Raw genomic sequence first — 22,887 nt, 5'->3', positions numbered from 1 at the left:
CATCCCTGAGAAGGGGAATGTTAGAGGTACAGGAGCATCTTTGCAAGGGAGTGGAAAACATGCCATGCACACTCACCACAATGGCAGAGAAGATGGAGGAGTCCAACTCCATTGCTAGTGGATTGGCGGCGTAGTTAAGTGCGGGAATGTCTGTGATGGAAAGAATGGCAGCCTCCATTGAGCTTCAAGGCGTGGCTCACAAATGAGTCCATTCAGGCCCTGGCAACGGCCATGCAGACTCAGGGCGAACTACATTCTGCTGCCTTAGGCAGGCAGACAGATACATTAGCACTGGCCTTACAAGGCACCACACATATCCTCCAAACTGTTGTCCAGCACGGTGGTAGGAGTGAGGTGGCCCAGGAAAGGGATGATAGCGAAAGGGGACATGGAAGTGGGGACACCACTCAAAGCACTCCCATGTCTCACCCATTGCCCCTCCCCCCCATCCCCCAACCGGTCTTTGCAATGCTGCCTCCTCTCCAGGTGGCCGAGTCTGCCACTCCACAGGTGCAGGTGGAGCAGTCTTTGGAGGGGCCCTCAAGGGGTCCAAAACCCAGAGGTTGTAGGCTGAAAGTGTCTGAGTAATCAGGGCATGAACCTGAACAACCTGCCACTACCTCTGCTGCAATCACAGGGCTGCACCATGTAAAAGCTGTAGGAAGAGGAAGGGTATGCACAAGACTGCCTGACAGACTGTCATGTTTTTCATTTCATTTATAAGAACATAAGAAATAGGAGCAGGAGTAGGCCAATCGGCCCCTCGAGCCTGCTCCGCCATTGAATAAGATCATGGCTGATCTGATCCTAACCTCAAATCTAAATTCATGTCCAATTTCCTGCCCGCTCCCCGTAACCCCTAATTCCCTTTACTTCTAGGAAACTGTCTATTTCTGTTTTAAATTTATTTAATGATGTAGCTTCCACAGCTTCCTGGGGCAGCAAATTCCACTGACCTACCACCCTCTGAGTGAAGAAGTTTCTCCTCAGCTCAGTTTTGAAAGAGCAGCCCCTTATTCTAAGATTATGCCCCCCTAGTTCTAGTTTTACCCATCCTTGGGAACATCCTTACCGCATCCACCCGATCAAGCCCCTTCACAATTTTATCTGTTTCAATAAGATCGCCTCTCATTCTTCTGAACTCCAATGAGTATAGTCCCAATTTACTCAACCTCTCCTCATATGTCCGCCCCCTCATCCCCGGGATTAACCGAGTGAACCTTCTTTGTACTGCCTCGAGAGCAAGTATGTCTTTTCTTAAGTATGGAGACCAAAACTGTATGCAGTATTCCAGGTGCGGTCTCACCAATACCTTATATAACTGCAGCAATACCTCCCTGTTTTTATATTCTATCCCCCTAGCAATAAAAGCCAACCTTCCGTTGGCCTTCTTGATCACCTGCTGCACCTGCATACTAACTTTTTGATTTATATTTGGTTTATGTTAAAAACACATTGAATGTTATGATTCTCACCACCACTGCCACGTCTTGCCCATTCTTGAGTCCCTTTTGTGAAAGCACCCTTTCATGTGGTTGCTCATGAAAGGCGAGTTGATGCCACCCACTGGATGCGTTTGCAATGGGTGCATGCGTCATTGTATGACTGTTTTGTTTGGGGGGTGGGGGGGTGTTGTGGTTATGGTGGTCATTACAGGTGGTCTGAGTATTTGGCTGTAGTCGCTTTGCAGATCTCCCTCTGAGAATCTATCAAATACGAGCGACTCCCTGGCATGACGAGCAGCCAGGTGAGCCGCTGCTCTACCGATCGTTCAGTCGTCCTCGTCCTAGTCATCGTCGTTGTCCTCCATGTTGATGGCAGGTGCGGCTGCTTGTGGAGCGCATGGGAACTCATCCACCGGTAACGCTCTCTGTTGAGCGATGTTGTGCAGGACGTAACGCACGAGTATTATTCTACACACCCTCACCGGTGAATACTGAAAAGCTTCCCCCAGATCAATCCAAGCATCGGAAGTGCATCTTCAGCAGTCCTATGGCTTGCTCTGACAGACCTGGTAGTGATGTGTTTGTCGTTGTACTGCTTCTGTGCCTCGCTGATGGGGTCTCTCAGAGGTGTCATGAGCCACGCCTGCAGGGGGTATCCCTTGTCTCCAAGGAACCACCCCCTAAGTCTGACTTACGTGGGGAAGAGGGCCGGAATGTTGGATTTCCGCAGAATGAAGGAATCATGGCAGTTGCCCGGAGTCGCATTGATAGAGTGATATCCTTTTCCGTTGATTAACATTCCTGGCTCATGTGCAGGTCCTCGGATTGCTAAATGTGTGCAATCAATTGCACCCTGCACGCCGGGAAGCCAGCCAGAGAGTGGAAACCCACTGCCCTCTCAGTCTGGCTGATGTCGTCGATGGGGAAATTGACGTAGTGGGATGCCCTGGAAAAACGAGCCATCTCTGACCTGTCGTGTACACTCAAGGGCAGATGACTCAGAGATCCTGGTGATGTCACCGGTGGCGCCCTGGAAGGATCTGGAGGCGAAGAAATTTAAGGCAGTAGTGACTTTAACTGTGACGGGCAATGCGCGGCCACCAGGCCCAGCCGGGAGCAGCTCTGCATGAAGGAGCCTGCAGATGCCTGCGACCACCTGCCGACTCAATCTGAGCCTTCGTGGGCACCGCCCTTAAAGAGGTGCAGGAAGGTCAGCCCCTGTCTGTAGGCCCTCTCACGAGGGTAGTGCCTCCTGTGATGTCGGGCCCTCCGTTTGTCCCCTCTCTGCTCTCCTGCAGGTCCTTGTGGCGCACCTCTGTCTTGTGGAGCTGCAACTCCCAGAACTGCAGGCCATGCCTGGTGCGGGTGGCGATGTGCCTCCTCCTCAGATGTAGTGCTGAATAAATCCATTGCACCCCCCCCCATCCTGATGGTGTCAGTTTGAGGGGGTCCAAAATGCAGGTACATATGTCTGAACAGAAGAATTCTGAGTGTGAAGAAAGAAATATGAGTCTAAACACTAAGGCCCTGATATTACCAGGGAGGCGGGTTGGCAGCGGGGGGGGTCAACTGGGCGCGTGGGTAACCCGCCCAGTAAAATCGGTGGGCTCCCCACACAATCGCGAGTAAATCGAAGCCACTTACCTTGGCTTCCGGGAAACCTGCGCAGTGGGCGGACTGCACGGGAAACACGCTGAGGATCCATGAAAATTGCACCCCTGCCAAAATCGCCTGTCAATGAGGTCTGTCAAGTACCTCAACTAGGTATTTAAATTGTCGGTGAGAGTCCCGCATGTGGGAGCTACGCGCGCACCCAAACACGTCACTGGGGAACCAGAAGTGGGTGGGTTGGACCCGGACTCCGGACACGTTCCGGGATTCCCCGATTTTACGAGCGCCAACACACCCGCTTGGCCATCCTAAAATCGACCCCTAAGAATTCCCAGCCAAAGGTTTGTCTGAGAGAACTGTTTCCCCTGCTGCAAAAACTCACCTTTAATCCCCATTTGTCAATCACTGGTTTAATGGCTGCAGGCTGAAACTCGCCTCCAGTTCCCTGGCGTGTTTCAGAGGCCACAGGAGAAACGTTCAGGCAGAGTTAAAATCATTTGTCTGCTTCATTTCCCATAAATTTAATTGATTTAAGTATTTTAACGATCTTAACTGCCCCTTTAAATGTCATCCTGCCGGTTTTAATCGCCGGTGGGACTTCCGGGATTCTGAAGGGTGCGGGTACCCAGATACGTCTGGGTGAAATTCATTTTTTGGCGTTTTGGAGCCGGGACTCGTTCCTGCAATTTTTACTGCCCCCCCACAACCCACCCGTTCTTCGGGGTTAAAATCATGCCCCTTGTGTGTGCAAATTTACTGCTGCGTTTCTTACATTACAACAGTGACGACATGCAACAGTATTTTATTGGCTGTAAAGCACTTTGGGACATCCTGAGGTCATGACTGACGCTAAATGCAAGTTCTTTCTTTTCGTTTCCTCTCTCTCTCTCTCTCTCTCTCTTCCTCTCTGTCTCTTTTACTCTTTTCCTCTCTCTCACCCTTCTGATACATTTTTCAAACCTCGCTCAGTAAATTATTTCTCATCCAGCTGCTCCATGTCAATAATTGTGGAAGTTATAATAATATCTTGTACTTCTTTCCCTCACATTCATTGCTTAAAGTCTTGCTCCACAGGTGGAGTTCTCCATCTTTTCCCAGTTTTCTCGCCTTCCCTCTCCTGAAGCCACTGACTCCTTGCCGAGATGCAGTTCCACAGATGTCTGTGGCCTCTTCGGTTTGTGGAAGAGCCTAGACAGTGAGTGTGAGTGGGCTGGTCAACCAGTGGGGCATCACACACACACGTGTCTAGGAGGGGTCACTGGATAACTATCAGGAGCAGGCTGACTTTTTCAGCTCATTCCTCTTCACTTCCTCCCCAGTTTTTTATGATGAAGCCAGTTTTAGTGCTCACACTGCATCCTGGCTGTGATTGGCCAACTCAGTAGCGCATCCCAAGGAATGAATCTGGGCCCTTCATGGTTTGTGCAGCTTGGTACACACTTCCCCACGGAGTTCTCTACGTTAATGATTGAATGTTCATAGAATCATAGAAATTTACAGCACAGAAGGGGGCCATTCGGCCCATTGTGCCTGTGCCGGCTGAAAAAGAGCTATCCAGCCTAATCCCATTTTCCAGTTCTTGGTCCGTAGCCTTGTAGGTTAAGACACTTCATGTGCATATCCAAGTACTTTTTAAATGCAGTGTGGGTTTCTGCCTCTACCACCCTTTCAGGCAGTGAGTTCCAGACCCCCACCACCCTCTGGGTGAAAAATATTTCTCCTCAGCTCCCCTCTAATCCTTCTACCAATTACTTTAAATCTATGCCCCCTGGTTATTGACCTCTCTGCTAAGGGAAATGGGCCCTTCCTATTCACTCTATCTAGGCCCCTCATAATTTTATAAATGTCAATTAAATCTCCCCTCAGCCTCCTTTGATCCAAAGAAAACAACTCCAGCCGACCCAATCTTTTCTCATAGCTAAAATTCTCCAGCCCTGGCAACATCCTCGTAAATCTCCTCTGTACCCTCGCTAGTGTTTATTAGACCTGATTTTTAGATTTGGCGTGTGAGTCTGACACTAAGAAGTCTGTGGCACTGTGGCACAGAGCTGGGATTCTATATTGTGAACCATCTGTTGTGCTTTTTGAATGTTTAAAATTGATGTCTTGCAGAACAATATGACAGCACTGCCACCATTTACAGCACCAGAAATGGGATGGCTGCCTACAGGGATCCACCCCTTCCCATCTCCCCCATTCCCCAGCTATTTTATGTTTTACAGTGGGAGGAGGGACTGCAGCAAATACATTATTTGGCAATGGGTAGAAGTAGTTATTACATTGCCTAAGCAACTAAGCTTCACTCGTGTCAACCGTTGGGACTCAGCAACACTGTGAACATTGCAGGTGAGCGTAAAGTTGACATAAATGCTCTCTGGAGTGTTTCACCAACCCTTTGATTGCACTGTGTGGCTTGCCTTGGTATAGAATATAGATTGCCAGCTCCCTAACTGTGCTCTGCTTGTTCCCGACAAACCTGTATTCATGATTGCTCCTCTCTCTTTGAAGCATAACTTCAAAATTAGAGATAAGCCATTCAGGGGTGATGTCAGGAAGCACTTCTTCACACAAAGGGTAATGGAAATCTGGAACTCCCCCCCCACCCCCCCTCAAAAAATGCTGCTGAAGGCTGGGGGTCAATTGAAAATTTCAAAGCTGAGATCGATAGATTTTTGTTAGGCAAGGGTATTAAGGGTTACGGGACCATGGCGGGTAAATGAAGTTGAGATACAGATCAGCCAAGATCTGATTGAATGACAGAACTGGCTGAAGGGACTGAATGGCCTAATCCTATGTTCCTAGATTGCCAGCTCCCTTACTGTGTGGCTTGGTATAGAATATAGATTGACAGCTCCCTAACTCTGCTCTCCCTGTTCCCGAAAAACCTGTATTCACTTTTCTTCCTGTGTGCTTTTTATTTTCTCTGCCGGACGCAAAAAAAAGACCGAGTAACTGCAATACTCGGAGAACCTTCAGAGCACCACTAAGTGGGTTGTTGCTAAGTGATGCTACTTAATATCGGAAGCCTCAATGAATGATGCAAACATGAGCATTTTTTTTTGTTGTCCCTCAGAGCGGCGCGCTCGCTGGGCTCTGTGCTGTCCGCCGGGCTGGAGGAGCAAGTAGACAATGTCCAGTAAGAGGGAGACGCTGGCTGATGTGTGGCTCGCAGGAGGAGCGGATCCCGAAGCCAGAGGGACTGTGGCGGTCCGAACCGATCCCAATGAACGCGGCGCTCGCCACAAGACGCTGGAAAAGGGTCGCGAGCTCTTCCAGCTGTGTGACAAAGAGGAGAAGGGCTTCATCACCAAGCGGGACATGCAGGTAGTGAGAGTACAGTCTGCTCGATGGGCGCTCTCATTCTTTTACAGGAAACCAATCTTAAGGATTTTTAAAAAATGTATTATTATTATTTATGATGGTGAGTGCGAAGGTTTCTGGGTGAATGTTGGGCACCCAGCGCCAGAGTATACTGGACTGATTAATGGGGCCGATTTTGACTTTGGCTGTCACCCGTTTTAGACTATTGCACAATCGGCCACCCGACTTTAATGTTAATAAAAATCTGGAGAGGTGTAAATAGGGCTGCCCGATTCGCCATCGCCTGTTTGAAACTATCGCTCTACAGTCAAAATTACTCCATTGTGCTAAAATTATATGTGAAGGGCAAATTCTGGAGTGCCAACAATGCTCCTTTTAAAGTCATTCAAATTTTTTTTTAAGAAGAAAAGGCTTTACAGATTTTTAACACGGCAAATTTTTTAACCAAGAAAGTTACTTGTATACAAGTGCAGGTAACAAAGGTGAGATAGGTGATGAAATCTCAGGCAGCATTCAAAAATAAATATTTGTTGCAGAAGAGTAGTTGTGACTGACGTAAACTGAAAACGCCCTCACAGACTTACAGCAGTTGCCGCATTGGTTACCTGAGAGAAACTTCTCTTTCAGCCAGTGCTGTGGTGTGTTTGACTGACCCCAACTAGGAGATGTTCAGTGTCTCTAACATTGAGTCCGGGTATAGTGACTCTAAGCTGCCACTTCAGTGCAGCACTGAGGGAGCACTGCATTTTTGGAGCTGCCATCTTTTGGATGAGGTGTTAAATCAAGATCCTGTCTGCCAGCTTGGGTGGTGGGTGTTTTTTATTGAAGAGGAGGGAATTCTTCTGGTGCCCTGACTAATGTTCATCTCCCAACCAACAGATTGACTGGTCATTCCTCTATTTTGCTGTTTATAGGATCTTGCTGTGTGCCAACTGGCTGCTGCGTGGATCTATAGCGCAACAGTGACTACATTAAAGTAATTCACTGGCTGTGAAGCACTTTGGGATGTGCTGAGAATATAAAAGGCACTATATAAATGCAGGTTCGTTTATCTATAGTGTTCATGTGCACTCAAGCCCCGATTCTTAACATATGTTGATCAGAAATCCAACTAGCTTGAGGATGTCACCTCAGTAAAGAATTGGGAAATAAAGCACTTCAGGGGTTTAAAATCCTGTGTCCTCCATATAACTCATGAACGTTTGCTAAAGATATTTTAACGTATTCTAAACCTGAACTCCAAACAAGAATATTTTAGCCTAACTGGTTGATGAGCTGAGATATAGCCCAGCATGATCTTATAAAAAGATCAAAAGATTTAGGTGTTCAAAGATCTTATAACGAAAATGCTAAAACCATATTGAAAGGAGCTAAAACTGCTGGGGATGTTCCTGCATTTAATTCTGGCCAAATTATAATGGCATCAAGATGAATATCAACCAGTTTATAATGGCCGGTGGCTCTTGTCTACCTGATGAGCCCTAGTAAGTGCTATGCAGGCTCCAATTTTGTTTCACTTTTTACAAAGATTTACAGTTAACAGCCACTGATTTTTTTTGTATTCTGAGAGAGAGAGAGATAGGTAAAATTATCCAATATTCCTGCTTCTGGTCGTCATCCAGTGGTGCCAGCGGGAAAGTGAATGGTTTGTTTGTCAGATGAGGACCTGATCAGGTTCCCATAGTCAAATAGCTTGCTGATATTTCCATAGGGTTGGAGAAGGGTAGGGGGATATAGGTGGTTGGCAATAGATGATGGAGATAGTGAGAGGAGAGGGCGAGATCAAGAGGATGGCTGTGAATATGGATAGGAGAGTCTCCATGGAGGGAGAAGCTTAGGGAGTATAGGTAGGCAGTGAATTCAGAGGAGAGAAGGCAGGGGGAGCTGAGATGGAGTAAAATCACCATGGATAAGAAGACACCCAGTGCAGAGGCTGAGGGTGGAAAGTGTAGGATTGGGGGGGGGGGAGGAGCAGGTGGTGGGGAGGGTGGTAGATAATGGAGATTTTAAAGGAGAGTGAGAAGAGTGGGACAGGGTGAGGAGAAGGTGCCAGAGGAGTAGGGTGAAAGACCACGTTGTAGCTTGGTGATAGGGGTCACACCACCGCCGATGTGGTTTGGACGGAGCAAGTGGTGGAAAGTATAGATGGGCGCAGAGGCTTCAGTAAGGGGTGAGGTGTTGCCACCCATGAGGTAAGTTTCAATCAAAGCCATGATGTCAATGCAGTCATCCACAGTAAGATCATGGATGGCAGGGCCTTGTTCGGGAGTGAATGGACATTCTGTAGGGAAATCCAGAGAGGCGGGGTGATTGTTGATCTGCTGGCAGAGTCCAAGGGGATAGTGATGGGAGGGATGAGCAGGATGGGAAGGAGGTTGGTGAGGTAAGTTGTCAGCGAGTGTGCTTGGTTGGAAGGTTGGCGAGAGAGGGCGATGGGGTAGTTGAGGGTTGCTGTTCGTAAGGAGGCAGTGACAGGTACCTCGATGGGCCCTTCGGAGAATGTTGAGAGAGGCACATTGGTTACCTGTGAGCTTAGTCAAGGGAGATTCAAGCCTGGGATGGTGGCAGGAGAGTAGGAAGGTAGATGAGTAGGTTGGGGTAGAGATTGCAGGGGGGGAACAAGTATCCGAGAGTGGAGAAACGAAAGGTGGCATGACTGGGTGACAGGAAGCCGAGAGGGGGAAGAAATGATAATAGAGGTAATGAGCCCAGGTCTGGAATGGCAGTCAAAATGCACACACAAATGGACAAAGAAGAAATTTGAGTTACATAGGCTTGGCAGAGATTAGGAGAGATATGCCCTGGCCGTAAACAAAAGTCAGGGAGGAGATGGTATGAAACAGTCCAGAGTTAAAGTCGAAGGCCCTGTGGTGGGTTAAAATTGACTTGGAGTGTCCACAAACCAGTGTTCAGGTTTGGAGAGGGAGTGGATCCAGGAGTCATTCAAGGGGCAGAGGATCAGCTGACGCACTGATGGAAGTTAGCCAGTGGAATCAGAGGGCCGAGGAGGAGTGGAGAGTCAACCGTGAGCCAGCAGAGGTTGATGCTGGGGTCCAGCAGAGATGCGTATAGTGACCTCCCACCCGTGGCAGTGGACCCGCTGGGCCAGTGGAGGAGCGAGGAGCAGTAGGATTGAAACCTGAGGATCAAGAGCAGTGAAGACCAGGGTGTCAGGGGAGGGTGAAAAACCCATGGGATCAATGCAGTTGAGGGAGCTGGACCAAGGAACAACTGTCAGATGGTTAGAAGTACACATTATTGGGAGCAACTGCAGAAGCTTGAGGAGCGGGTGCAACCCAGTCTAGTGAAGAATGATCAAGAAGTTCTGAAGGGCGAGTGGAGCAGAATAGGAAACCACGGGAAGCACAGATTGTTCAGTAGCATGGAAGCAGAATCCAGAACAGGATAGGAACCAGCAGGAACAGGTCAGAGCTACCCCCGCGGAAGAGCCCGCCAGGTAGTGGAATATAGGCTACCCAGCAGAGAATTCAGTCTCGGTAGAAAGTGGCACCGAAGGCGGAGGTCATAGTAAAGCTCAGAAGCCAGCGAAGAAATGGCATTCGACTGAGGAGAATGTGGTTTTCTGCCCAGGACTCAACGCAGCAAATTGTAGTTGAGAAGCCAGCAGTGCTGGAGTACAATTGCAGTGCAAGTTGTACACCACTGTCAGCAGGAGTGCATCGATGGGCCAAATGGTCCTTTCTTGTTTCATATGTTTTAATTAACCGAATGTTATTCATAAATTGGTTGCATTTTCAGAAAAAGCTTGCACGTTACCTTGGAAACCTTGAAAGTGCAAGTCTTCCCTCCTTCCCCTATCATTGGATACGTTTTGACAAGGGGTAAAACTAGCCTCGACGATGTGTTTTATTTTCTTTATAAAGTGAAAGCTAAGACATGATTTGCCTTGTGCCTAGAATCCTTTAAGATGGCTGACAGGTGCCAGCTTGCTCGTAGTGCAGTAAATGCTCTTTGCTTGTGATCCTCAGACTAGTTTGAGTATAATCAAACCAGGCGACCAGATTTCCAAGGTGTGAACATCCATTCTGTGCTCAATTCCACTTTGAAACGAACATTGTCAGAGTGACAGATAAGCAGACATTGCAAGGCAGATTTGCATTTCATATTCGGGTTGAATTGACTTGTGATCTCTGGACAAATCGTAGTGAAATGGGTGATCTAAACATGGGGGGATTGGGTGCTGCTGGGCAGAGCAAGAACAAAAGGAAGAGGGACATGATGCACAGTCTCTGGGAACTGTGGTGATGTTAGCGCTGGAGTGAGAAACTGACTTGTGATGCAAAAGACCATATACTGGTTATTGCTGAAGAAGCAGGAAGCACAATGAGTTTAGTAGCCAGTCATTTTGTAGAATTGTGCTGTTCTGCATGTGATTCTATGTATTAAATTTCCGATAAATGTAACAATCAAGTTGTAACCTGAAATTAACTCAAGTGAGATACGTTGGTATTTCTATCTTCCGAAATGACTAGGATTGAAGTAAAGCTCGTGGGGCATGCCAGGCCCACTTACAGGGAATGCAGTAAGACCACTGAAAGTAAGAATGGCTCATTTAAAATACCATCAACCCTTTCATAACCCGACTGTTGTGAGGCAGATGTGGCCTCGGTTTAACATCTCGTGTGAAAGATGGCACCTCTGGCCGGCAATGCAGCACCCCCTCAGAAGTGTCAGCTTATATTATGTACTCAAGTCCCTGAAGTGTGGCTTCTGAGTCAGAGGCGTGTGTTCAACCCAGTAAGCTGAGCTGGCAATAGCAGAGAGGAGGCAATCCAGCAGCTTTCATGCTCATTTTCTTTTACTGGTACCAGCCTACAAATGACCAGATTTATTGGGTTCCATTTCACAGCTCGCCTTGGTGGGATTTGAACTTACTACCTCTGTTTTGCTAGTCTAGTGCCATAACCATCACACTACCCAACTGAGATACCACTTGACTGTCCAACACTGATCTAATGGATTCCCTTTAATTTTTTGAAAGGCTTGAGAATTGGAAGGGTTGTACTAATCTGGTGCTCCTTTGACGATGGCTTGAAGATTTATTAGTTGGTGTGCAAACTAAATTGAATAAAAACTGCTTTGGATGTTGGCATTTGACTTGCTGCCTTGTTCCATTGTCACGATTGGACCTTTATAGAAAGTCCTTTCTGTCGCTGGATTGCACTTATACGTCTCATTTATAGTTTGGAGCATAGTCAGACCCACAGACCATTTATATAAAAAAACGTTCAGAGTGCAAAATTCCTTGTACCTTGAGTAACCTATTGCATGCAGCAAGACCTGGAAAACATCCAGGCTTGGGCTGATAACTGGCAAGTAAAATTCGCACCAGACAAGTGCCAGGCAATGACCATCTCCAACGAGAGAGAGTCTAACCACTTCCCCTTGACGTTCAACAGCATTACCGTCGCTGAATCCCCCCACCATCAACATCCTGGGGGTCACCATTGACCAGAAACTTAACTGGACCAGCCATATAAATACTGCGGCTACAAGAGCAGGTCAGAGGCTGGGTATTCTGCAGCGAGTGACTCACCTCCTGACTTCCCAAAGCCTTTCCACCATCTACAAGGCACAAGTCAGGAGTGTGATGGAATACTCCACTTGCCTGGATGAGTGCAGCTCCAACAACACTCAAGAAGCTCGACACCATCCAGGTCAAAGCAGCCCACTTGATTGGCACCCCCTTCACCACCCTAAACATTCACTCCCTTCACCCATGGCGCACAGTGGCTGCAGTGTGTACCATCCACAGGATGCACTGCAGCAACTCGCCAAGGCTTCTTCGACAGCGCCTCCCAAACCCAAGACCTCTACCACCTAGAAGGACAAGAGCAGCAGGCACATGGGAACGCCATCACCTCTACGTTCCCCTCCAAGTCACACACCATCCCGACTTGGAAATATATCGCCGTTCCTTCATCGTTGCTGGGTCAAAATCCTGGAACTCCCTTCCTAACAGCACTGTGGGAGAACCTTCACCACACGGACTGCAGAGGTTCAAGAAGGCGGCTCACCACCACCTTCTCAAGGGCAATTAGGGATGGGCAATAAATGCTGGCCTCGCTAGCGACGCCCACATCCCATGAACGAATTTTTAAAAAAAATTTCTGCGGAATTAAATCTAGCAGTCTTGCAATGCTTACAATGCAGGAGTACGTATTGTAGCGACATTTTAAAGCTTGTGAGTTGTTTTTCTAGCTGCGTATCCAATAAGCAACAGTCGTTCAGCTTTAGTAGAGTATTTTTTAATCTGATCTGGTATGTGATGTCTTTTTAATGTATTGCTGCCTTGGAGCCTTTTCACCTTGCGGCTCTGAGACAGCTGGTTCCGACTTTCACTTCTTTCAGTTGCAGTGGTAATAAAGTTCCAGTGACTCTTCCAAATATCCTGGGGAAAAGGAAATAATCATTATATGAAAAGCAAATAGGAAGTCATCACCACAGCTTCACAGACGATTTAACTTGGAAATATAGTGTGATAAAATTATTTCCCTGCTAAATGAGATTGTTTGTTTCTCTTGTGTAACATGTGCGCTGCTTGAGTTTTTGTTTATTAAGAACATTTTAAGGTGGGCCTGAATCTCGGCTAATTTGAGTATTTGTGAATCAACCCCAAAATGTCTCAATTAGGCCACATCGTGCTATATGGTCATGCTTTGATGATCCACCCTGGTTATCTACCCTGGCCAATATGGACTCAAAAATATCTGTCAGATTTATGCATTTCACAATAAATCCTTAGGCAATACGTTGAGAACTTGACACGTTGAAGTCGAAGGAGACTGGCAAAAAACTTTGCTAATAATTATATCAAGGTGTTATATCACCTAGACTGTAACTCCAGAAGCTCAAATTATTTCTCTAGTACGCTACACAGCTACTGCTCCCTAGAAATTGTTACTTAATTAACGCGCCATTGGTTGTTATAGATTAAATAAAATTGTGTAAATGTTTGTAAAGGCACAATTTATCAGCTGAAGTGAGGGACTGTGGTAAAATAATACCAACAGCCACGGTAACTGACTCATTTCTTTTGACACTTTCCTTTGAGTTTAGTTGGCGCCGTTTGTAGAAGCTTCTATATCCAATCCCCACTCCCGAGAGCCAGGGAGCAAGAAAGTTAACTGGTGCACCGAAAACACAGATGCTAGGTTTAGAGAGCAGTTGGATCACAACACAGGAATTTGCGGTATCCAAGCCAAAAATCCACATCATTCTGCTCTCTCAGAACATAAAGCTTTGCATTCTGTCTTAAGGTCTGCATTTATGCAGTCATGTAATAATGGCTTTTCTAGAGGGAAGGGTTGACGGGGGATTTTGTACACAGCCGGCATTAGAAAAATGTAACGGCGTTAATGCAAGATTGCATTGTTGAATCTCCTATATGTTGTGTGAAACCTTGACTAGCCTAATGTAGGTTATGGGATGATGCAAATTGTATGCATTAAATTGTAGGGCAGTAGGGAGGTGATTATATCTCTGTGGTTTGTAGTGTGATGTCAGTTTTGGTGTTGTGACATAGTTCAACAATGTTACTAAAGCTGCCCAGTGGATGTCAGGCTGGAGATATCTGCTCAGGCTGGCAGTGATGTGGATCTTTCCCAAACAAAATTCCCCATAACGGGTTTCCCAATAAATTGGTCGATCAGGAAGGTGTACCAAATAATTTTTTCTTCCTCTGCTCCTATCTGGAAGGTGCTGCTGTCGCTGGGGTATAGTACCTCACCTTAAGTAGCCATTCTTCATGTGTGAGCCTAGCTAGTGGGTGTTGGTAGGGTATTTGACAGTAGAGAGTATCACAAAATCTTTCCATCCTCGCGTAACATCCAATCGCACTTGCATTTTCCAGCAGGTGCTTATTTATTCAACCCAGGCTTATTTATTCCCCTCTTTATCTCATCCAAAGGACAGTGAAGCCAATTGTAATGCCCCAAATTGCTGCTCTAGCCGAGACCTGCTAATTCAGCAAGGACCGGGGGACCAAAGATGGGACTTTAAAAGGCCTCCATGGCTCGGTACCGCACCAGTGGTGCATTTACCTGCTGTAGATCAATGCATCCTGATGACTGTCCCATTATAAAATTAAGTTGTCTCCTTGCTATGGTTGCCTTGGGGTTAATCTTGTCATCATATTTTGTCACATTTTATGAAGGTTTTGTGGTGTTTTTGTGCAGTTCACAATGCATTTTAACTATATTGCAGGCTCGAATAATTTGAGTGTGAAGTACCCTATTTGTTTTTATGCAGCGGTGAAGGACAAGAAGAAAACCATCTATTTACTGTGATCTAATTCTATCTGCCTATTATTTATTCATTTCGAAGACCTTTATTGACTAATTTGGAAATAATGCATTATGCATTCAGAAAAATTAGCTGCACTGTGTCGTACACTCAATCATTTGTGGGCCTGAGAAGGGATTGTGCTGTACTGAATTTAGTGAACAGAGGTCACTGAATAGAAAGCAAGCTTTGATGAGGCTCACGTACTTTGAATTGGTTTAGCATTTGTATGTAAATTATTTCCCCCGGTGCCTCTTCAAATGATAGATTGTGCTTTATCAATGCTTTAATCTAATTTTTTTCCCCATTTATTTATGTCTACCTATCTATCTATCTTTATTTATATTCTCAATTGAAAGTTACTTCAAATGATCTGAAAATGTAATTTTATTTAGCCATAAATTCTCACTTTGCTGTGTTATTTATGTTGCTTATTGCAAGTTATTGGACAGTTCAAAAATTTTTAGTGGGCAAACTGACTTTGAATTATGGAGCGTACGGTAGGTGTGACACAAGGCAGTAATTTAGTCGAGATAATCTAACTCAACAGTGGCCGGCACGTGGCTTGTGAGCCACAGGTTGATTTTCCATTGCTCAAGTGTGGTCCTGTGACCTTTCAGTAGGACTTACTCACATTGAAGCAGTGTGACGTTTTCAGGGATGTGGGATTAATGCTTTATGCACGGGAGTAAGAACTAAATGTGGTCCTGGCATTTTTTGAAGAGCAAGGAGCAGCTGACAGTGTGGAGAGTGAGGGAGGAGCAGGGGGCAGGGAGAATTCTGGGCAGCAGGCAGTGTGGATAGTGGGCATCAGAGAATGGCAGGCAGTGGGGATAGTGGGCATCGGAGAATGGCAGGCAGTGCGGATAGTGGGCATCAGAGAATGGCAGGCAGTGTGGATAGTGGGCATCGGAGAATGGCAGGCAGTGCGGATAGTGGGCATCAGAGAATGCCAGGCAGTGTGGATAGTGGGCATCGGAGAATGGCAGGCAGTGCGGATAGTGGACATGGGAGAATGGCGGGCAATGGGGATAGTGGGCATCGGAGAATGGCAAGCAGTGTGGATAGTGGGCATCAGAGAATGGCAGGCAGTGTGGATAGTGGGCATCAGAGAATGGCGGGCAGTGGGGATAGTGGGCATCGGAGAACGGCAGGCAGTGCGGATAGTGGATATGGGAGAATGGCGGCAGTGGGGATAATGGGCATCGGAGAATGGCAGGCAGTGCGGATAGTGGACATGGGAGAATGGCGGGCAGTGCGGATAGTGGACATGGGAGAATGGCGGCAGTGGGGACAGTGGGCATCGGAGAATGGCAGGCAGTGCGGATAGTGGGCATCAGAGAATGGCGGCAGTGGGGATAGTGGACATGGGAGAACGGCGGGCAGTGGGGATAGTGGGCATCGGAGAATGGCGGGCAGTGGGGATAGTGGACATGGGAGAATGGCAGGCAGTGGGGATAATGGGCATCGGAGAACGGCAGGCAGTGCGGATAGTGGACGTAGGAGAATGGCGGGCAGTGGGGATAATGGGCATCGTAGAATGGCAGGCAGTGCGGATAGTGGACATCAGAGAATGGCAGGCAGTGCGGATAGTGGGCATCAGAGAATGGCGGGCAGTGGGGATAATGGGCATCGTAGAATGGCAGGCAGTGCGGATAGTGGGCATGGGAGAATGGCGGCAGTGCGGATAGTGGGCATCGGAGAATGGCGGCAGTGCGGATAGTGGGCATCGGAGAATGGCAGGCAGTGGGGATAATGGGCATCGGAGAATGGCAGGCAGTGCGGATAGTGGACGTAGGAGAATGGCAGGCAGTGGGGATAGTGGGCATCGAAGAACGGCGGGCAGTGCGGATAGTGGGCATCGGAGAATGGCGGCAGTGCGGATAGTGGGCATCGGAGAATGGCAGGCAGTGGGGATAATGGGCATCGGAGAATGGCAGGCAGTGCGGATAGTGGACATGGGAGAATGGCGGGCAGTGGGGATAGTGGGCATCGAAGAACGGCAGGCAGTGCGGATAGTGGGCATCGGAGAATGGCAGGCAGTGCGGATAGTGGACATGGGAGAATGGCGGGCAGTGGGGATAGTGGGCATCAAAGAACGGCGGGCAGTGCGGATAGTGGGCATCGGAGAATGGCAGGCAGTGCGGATAGTGGACATGGGAGAATGGCGGGCAGTGGGGAGAGTGGGCATCAAAGAACGGCGGGCAGTGCGGATAGTGGGCATCGGAGAATGGCGGCAGTGCGGATAGTGGGCATCGGAGAATGGCGGGCAGTGCGGATAGTGGGCATCAAAGAACGGCGGGCAGTGCGGATAGTGGGCATCAAAGAACGGCGGGCAGTGGGGATAGTGGGCATCGGAGAATGGCGGCAGTGCGGATAGTGGGCATCGAAGAACGGCGGGCAGTGCGGATAGTGGGCATCAAAGAACGGCGGGCAGTGCGGATAGTGGGCATCGGAGAATGGCGGCAGTGCGGATAGTGGGCATCGGAGAATGGCGGGCGGTGGGGATAGTGGGCATTGGAGAATGTCGGGCAGTGCGGATAGTGGGCATCGGAGAATGGCAGGCAGTGTGGAAAATAGGCAGCAGGCAACGTGATTAATGAACAGTTTGGATAGTGGGCATCGGACTAGCCTTTTTAGAGCTGACAGAGTGGCGAGTCACTTTTAATGTTGCTCTCTCAGGACCTGAAATATGACATAAAAGGAACTAAACACTTGTGACTGTTTGTCAAACACTGTTTTCTTTTTCAGTCAGGCTTGAGAAAAGCAAGACCACATCTGGATTCCAGCATTAAATAATTATTTTGTACACATTTTTTTCCATATATTGCACCATGAAGAATATATGCCGTAAGAGATTTTTCTATTTCATTTCCAATATCTCATTATGCAGCTCTTGTACTAAGAATTTCAAGGAGGAGGGGAAACTTGTTCCTGCCTCTGGATAGCTCAGCTGAGTTCAGTAGTAGGGAGCAACATTTCATGCAGTACTGGATATCTTCACCCCTTGAACTACTGTATAAAGCAGTTCCTGATGAAATAAATGTTTCATTGAATTTGCGGTGCCTCCTTCACTTACGCAGCAATCTACCATTGGGGGAAACAAGGATAGAAACAAAAGAAAGAAAGGGAAGAAGCAATAGTGGAAGGCAGAGAAAACAAGGGTGAAAAACAAATAGGGCCATAATACAAACTAAAACTAAGATGACTAGCAATCTTAAAAAGACAAGTCTAAAGGCATTGTGTCTTAATGCACGGAGCATTCGCAATAAGGTAGATGAATTAACAGCGCAGGTAGATATGAACAGTTATGATATATTATGGAGACATGGCTGCAGGGTGACCAAGGATGGGAACTGAACATCCAGGGGTATTCAATATTTAGGAAGGACAGGCAAAAAGGGAAAGGAGGTGGGGTAGCGTTGTTAGTAAAGGAGGAAATCAATGCAATAGTGAGGAAGGATATTGGCTTGGAAAATCACAATGTGGAATCTGTATGGGTGGAGTTAAGAAACACCAAGGGGCAGAAAACATTGGTGGGGGTTGTCTATAGGTTGTCTATAGGCCCCCAAACAGTAGTGGAGATGTAGGGGAGGGCATTAAACAGGAAATTAGAGACTCATGCAAGAAGGGTACAACTATAATCATGGGTGACTTTAATCTACACATAGATTGGTCAAACCAAATTAGCAATAATACTGTAGGGGAGGAATTCCCGTATTGTACGTGATGGTTTTCTAGACCAATACGTTGAGGAACCAACTAGAGAACAGGCGATCCTAGACTGGGTATTGTGCAATGAGAAAGGATTAATTAACAATCTTGTTGTGTGGGGTCTCTTAGGGAAGAGCGACCATAACATGATAGAATTCCTCATTGAGATGGAGAGTGAAGTAGTTGAATCCGAAACTAGGGTCCTGAATCCAAATAAAGGAAATTACGAAAGTATGAGGTGCGAGTTGGCTATGATAGATTGGGGAACTTTACTAAAAGGGATAACAGTGGATAGGCAATGGCTAATATTTAAAGAACATGTGCAGGAATTACAATAATTATTCATTCCTGTCTGGCGCAAAAATAAAACAGGAAAGGTGGCTCAACCGTGGCTTACAAAAGAAATTAGGGATAGTATTAGATCCAAAGAGGAGACATATAAAATTGCCAGAAAAAGCGGCAAGCCTGAGGATTGGGAGCAGTTCAGAATTCAGCAAAGGAGAGCAAAGAGATTGATTAAGAGGGGAAAAATAGAGTATGAGAGTAAACTAGCAGGGAACATAAAAACTGACTGTAAAAGCTTCTATAATATGTCAAGAGAAAAAGATAAATGTAGGTCCCTTACAGTCAGAAATGGGGGAAATTATAATGGGGAACAAAGAAATGGCAGAACAATTAAACACATACTTTGGTTCTGTCTTCACAAAGGAGGACACAAATAACCTCTCAGAAATGTTAAGAAACCAAGGGTCTAGTGAGAGGGAGGAACTGAAGGAATCCAGTATTAGTAAGAAAATAGTGCTAGGGAAATTAATGGGGCTAAAGGCTGACAAATCCTCAGGGCCTGATAATCTACATCTCAGAGTACTAAAGGAAGTGGCCCTGGAAATAGTGGATGCATTGGTGATCATCTTCCAAAATTCTATAGACTCTGGAACAGTTCCTACAGATTGGAGGGTGGCAAATATAACCCCACTATTTAAAAAAGGAGGGAGGGAAAAAACAGGGAATTACAGACCAGTTAGCCTAACATCAGTAGTGGGAAAATGCTAGAGTCTATTATAAAAGATGCGATAACAGATCACTTGGAGGGCATTAACGGGATTGGACAAAGTCAGCATGGGTTTATGAAAGGGAAATCATGCTTAACAAATCTACTGGAGTTTTTTGAGGCTGTAACTAGTAGAATAGATAGGGGAGAACCAGTGGATGTGGTGCATTTGGATTTTTAGAAGGCTTTTGATAAGGTCCCACACAAGAGGTTATTGTGCAAAATTAAAGCACATGGGATTGGGGGGAATATACTGGCATGGATTGAGAATTGGTTGACAGACAGGAAACAGAGAGTAGGAATAAACGGGTCATTTTCCGGGTGGCAGGCAGTGACTAGTGGGGTACCGCAGGGATCAGTGCTTGGGCCCCGGCTATTCTCAATATATGTCAATGCTTTGGATGAGGGAACTAGATGTAACATTTCTAAGTTTGCAGACGACACAAAGCTGGGGTGGAATGTGAGCTGTGAGGAGGATGCAAAGAGGCTCCAATGTGATTTAGACAAGTTAGGTGAGTGGGCATGAACATGGCAGATGCAGTATAACGTGGATAAATGTGAGGTTATCCACTTTGGTTGTAAAAACAGAAAGGCAGATTATTATCTGAATGGTGATAGATTGGGAAAAGGGGAGGTGCAACGAGACCTGGGTGTCCTTGTCACCAGTCGCTGAAAGCGAGCATTGAGGTGCAGCAAGCAGTTAGGAAGGCGAATGGTATGTTGGCCTTCATTGCAAGAGGATTTGAGTACAGGAGCAGGGATGTCTTACTGCAGTTATACAGGGCCTTGGTGAGACCACATCTAGAGTATTGTGTGCAGTTTTGGTCTCCTTATCTGAGGAAGGATGTGCTTGCCATGGAGGGAGTGCAATGAAGGTTTACCAGACTGATTCATGGGATGGCAGGACTAACGTATGAGAAGAGAGTGAGTCGACTAGGCTTATATTCACTCGAGTTTAGAAGAATGAGAGATGATCTCACCGAAACATATAAAATTCTAACAGGACTAGACAGACTAGATGCAGGGAGGATGTTCCTGATGGCTGGGGAGTCCAGAATCAGGGGTCACAGTCTCAGGATATGGGGTATGCCATTTAGAACTGAGATGAGGAGAAATTTCTTCACTCAGAGGGTGGGGAAAAAGCAGGCACAGGGTACTGAGTTAGACGATCAGCCATGATCATTTTGAATGGTGGAGCGGGCCCAAAGGGCCTACTCTTGCTCCTATTTTCTACGTTTCTATGCCTTATATCCCGATCTCTTTGCCAACGAGGAGTATTAGCTGGATTGGTTGTGGACCTCTCCACGACAGACATTAATCCAGGACCCTGCTCCCTCGAAATGGAGCAAGAATTCCAGGACCTCAGAATTGTGCAACTCCTTTGCCTTCCTCAGTCTTTCCTTCCTCTTAATTCTTCACACGTTTAAAACCCAAGTTTGTGATTGCCTATTCACAACATGCTGACATACTTCATCTCTTTTACTCATTGCTCTCCTGTGCTGCTGGCTTTTGGCCTTCATCCTAGTTTCTCGATAAAAGAAAAACATCAGTATTATGGATTGCTCATCTTGTGGCCTAATGAAGCAGTGTGGAAACTATGCTGAAGAGGAAGATTTATATAGTGCCTTAACATATCTTTCAAACATCTCAAAGCATTTCATATACAAAGAATTAGGAACCAGGACACTGTGAGTCAAGGCTCAGAGATTTGAAATCCACTCGAGGGTCAGCAGTCCACACTGTCCTGCTAGCACCAAACGATGACAAATGACGACCAAAAAATTATGAAGATTGGCTGTGTTCTTTTTGTTTCTGCTGTCTTGAATGTACTTGCATTAAATCTTATTGAGATTGTTGCAGGTATTGCGATAAGAGTAGGTACTGAGTCTAGCACTTGGTAACTGGGTGTGCTTGTATTGTCTGTGGAGGTCCATTGATGGTATTACTTCAGTCTTCACAAAGTTGCAAGGCTAAAGCTGACCCATGCACTCGATGCCCATAGCATGTCCGCACGTTTTCATATTATTATATATTACTCACTGCAAGATCCTGTTGCCTTTTCCCCTCTCCAAGAAATTCTTTTTACAACAACCCTACAAGACAACCAATCTCTCTATATAGATTATAATTTTCTCTACAACCATCTTTCTTCAAGCAGGGAAGTGAATTATATTGTACCCAACTCCTGGAAGGCTCTGCACCTATTTATAATCACCTCTAAAGGCAGTTGTGCAATGCAAGATTTGTGAAAAGCCTGTTGCACTGTACTTTTGTACTGGAGCAGGAGGAGCTGTCCAACAAAACCTCAAAAGGCTGTCATTTCTGATAATGAAAAAGTAATGCACGTGAATCATCAATGGGAACTAGCAGCCTGCAGAATACACCTATTCATACACCAGCTGTGTGACTGTAGGTCTGTGGGGACAATTCTATCTAATTGGACCTAATGATGTTGGGATTTTAAGCCAACGTTTAATGCCAAAAAGATAGTGTCCTGGTTTATATGGAGAGTGGCCACTGTGTAGCGTTCTGATGCAGTCAAGAGGTCTTGTTGCAAAAAGATTATTGAAAGCAGTATCGGTCCATGTTTTGGGAAAGTTAGTATGAAATTGGTGTTTTGTTTTTTTAGCCTTAGCTGATTACCTTTTAAAGCAGAAGGTGATGCTAAATGGAAAAGATTTCTGGAGTGCTGAGTTCTGCAGGGTATGTTTTCAATCTGTTCCTGCTAACATTAGTCAGTAATGTCAGGGGATTGTACATCTAGTACTCGAGGTACCAAATGATGGCACGAAGTTGTGTGACCCAAGTGACGAGAGTAGGTAAAGCTGATGACATTTAAAGAGATCGAGGCAAACAAGTTGGATTGACTAAGGAATGGCAGATGGATTTTCATGTAGCTAAGTGTAATACACATTGGTTTAGGAAACGTTAAACAAGTATACGCAATAAAGTAGGCCGATGGAGATTGTGCAGTTGAGCTATGCACAATGCACCAGGATTCAACAATTCCCTCCCTTTAAAGGGACGGCACCATTAACGTTTCAGGGAGTATAAACAAAATATACAAAAAAAACTAAAATTTAAGCACCTTTCGAGCTGCGGCTCTCACCCGGGTGACCCTTGAACTCCACCATAGGGAGTTTACTAACTCAGTGGATGACCGCTGAGCATGCTTGGAATTTTTGTTTTGATCACCCTCAATTTCACCATTTTGATTTTAAACTCTCAATAATACTTAAACTATCTAGGATTGTTGATTCACGCTTATTATCTGGGACCAATAGTGTTTCTCATATTCCATATCAGATTGAGGCAATGGCGGTTGTTAGTACATTTTAGAAACATATGCACCTGTAACATTAGAATAGCTTCCTGCCACTGAGGACAGGAGGGGTCCCAGCTGAACAGGCCATGTGCATGCCATGTGGAGACCGTTAGATT

At 46.3% G+C, this 22,887-nt stretch overlaps 1 protein-coding gene across 1 annotated transcript in view; it reads left to right on the top strand.

The window, feature by feature from the left end:
* cracr2b (calcium release activated channel regulator 2B) overlaps positions 1-22,887 on the top strand; it is a 150,452-nt gene that overhangs the window by 40,087 nt on the left and 87,478 nt on the right. The window contains exon 4 of the mRNA XM_067993713.1: positions 6,130-6,380. Within this exon, the coding sequence (XP_067849814.1) occupies positions 6,186-6,380 (195 nt within the window). The 5' untranslated portion in view covers positions 6,130-6,185. The remainder of the gene's footprint in view (positions 1-6,129; positions 6,381-22,887) is intronic.

This window comes from Heptranchias perlo, chromosome 12, assembly GCF_035084215.1.
Source record: "Heptranchias perlo isolate sHepPer1 chromosome 12, sHepPer1.hap1, whole genome shotgun sequence".
In the NCBI taxonomy this organism is placed as follows: domain Eukaryota; kingdom Metazoa; phylum Chordata; class Chondrichthyes; order Hexanchiformes; family Hexanchidae; genus Heptranchias; species Heptranchias perlo.
Note: the sequence above shows the minus strand (reverse complement) of the source record. Positions and strands in the feature narration are given on the sequence as shown.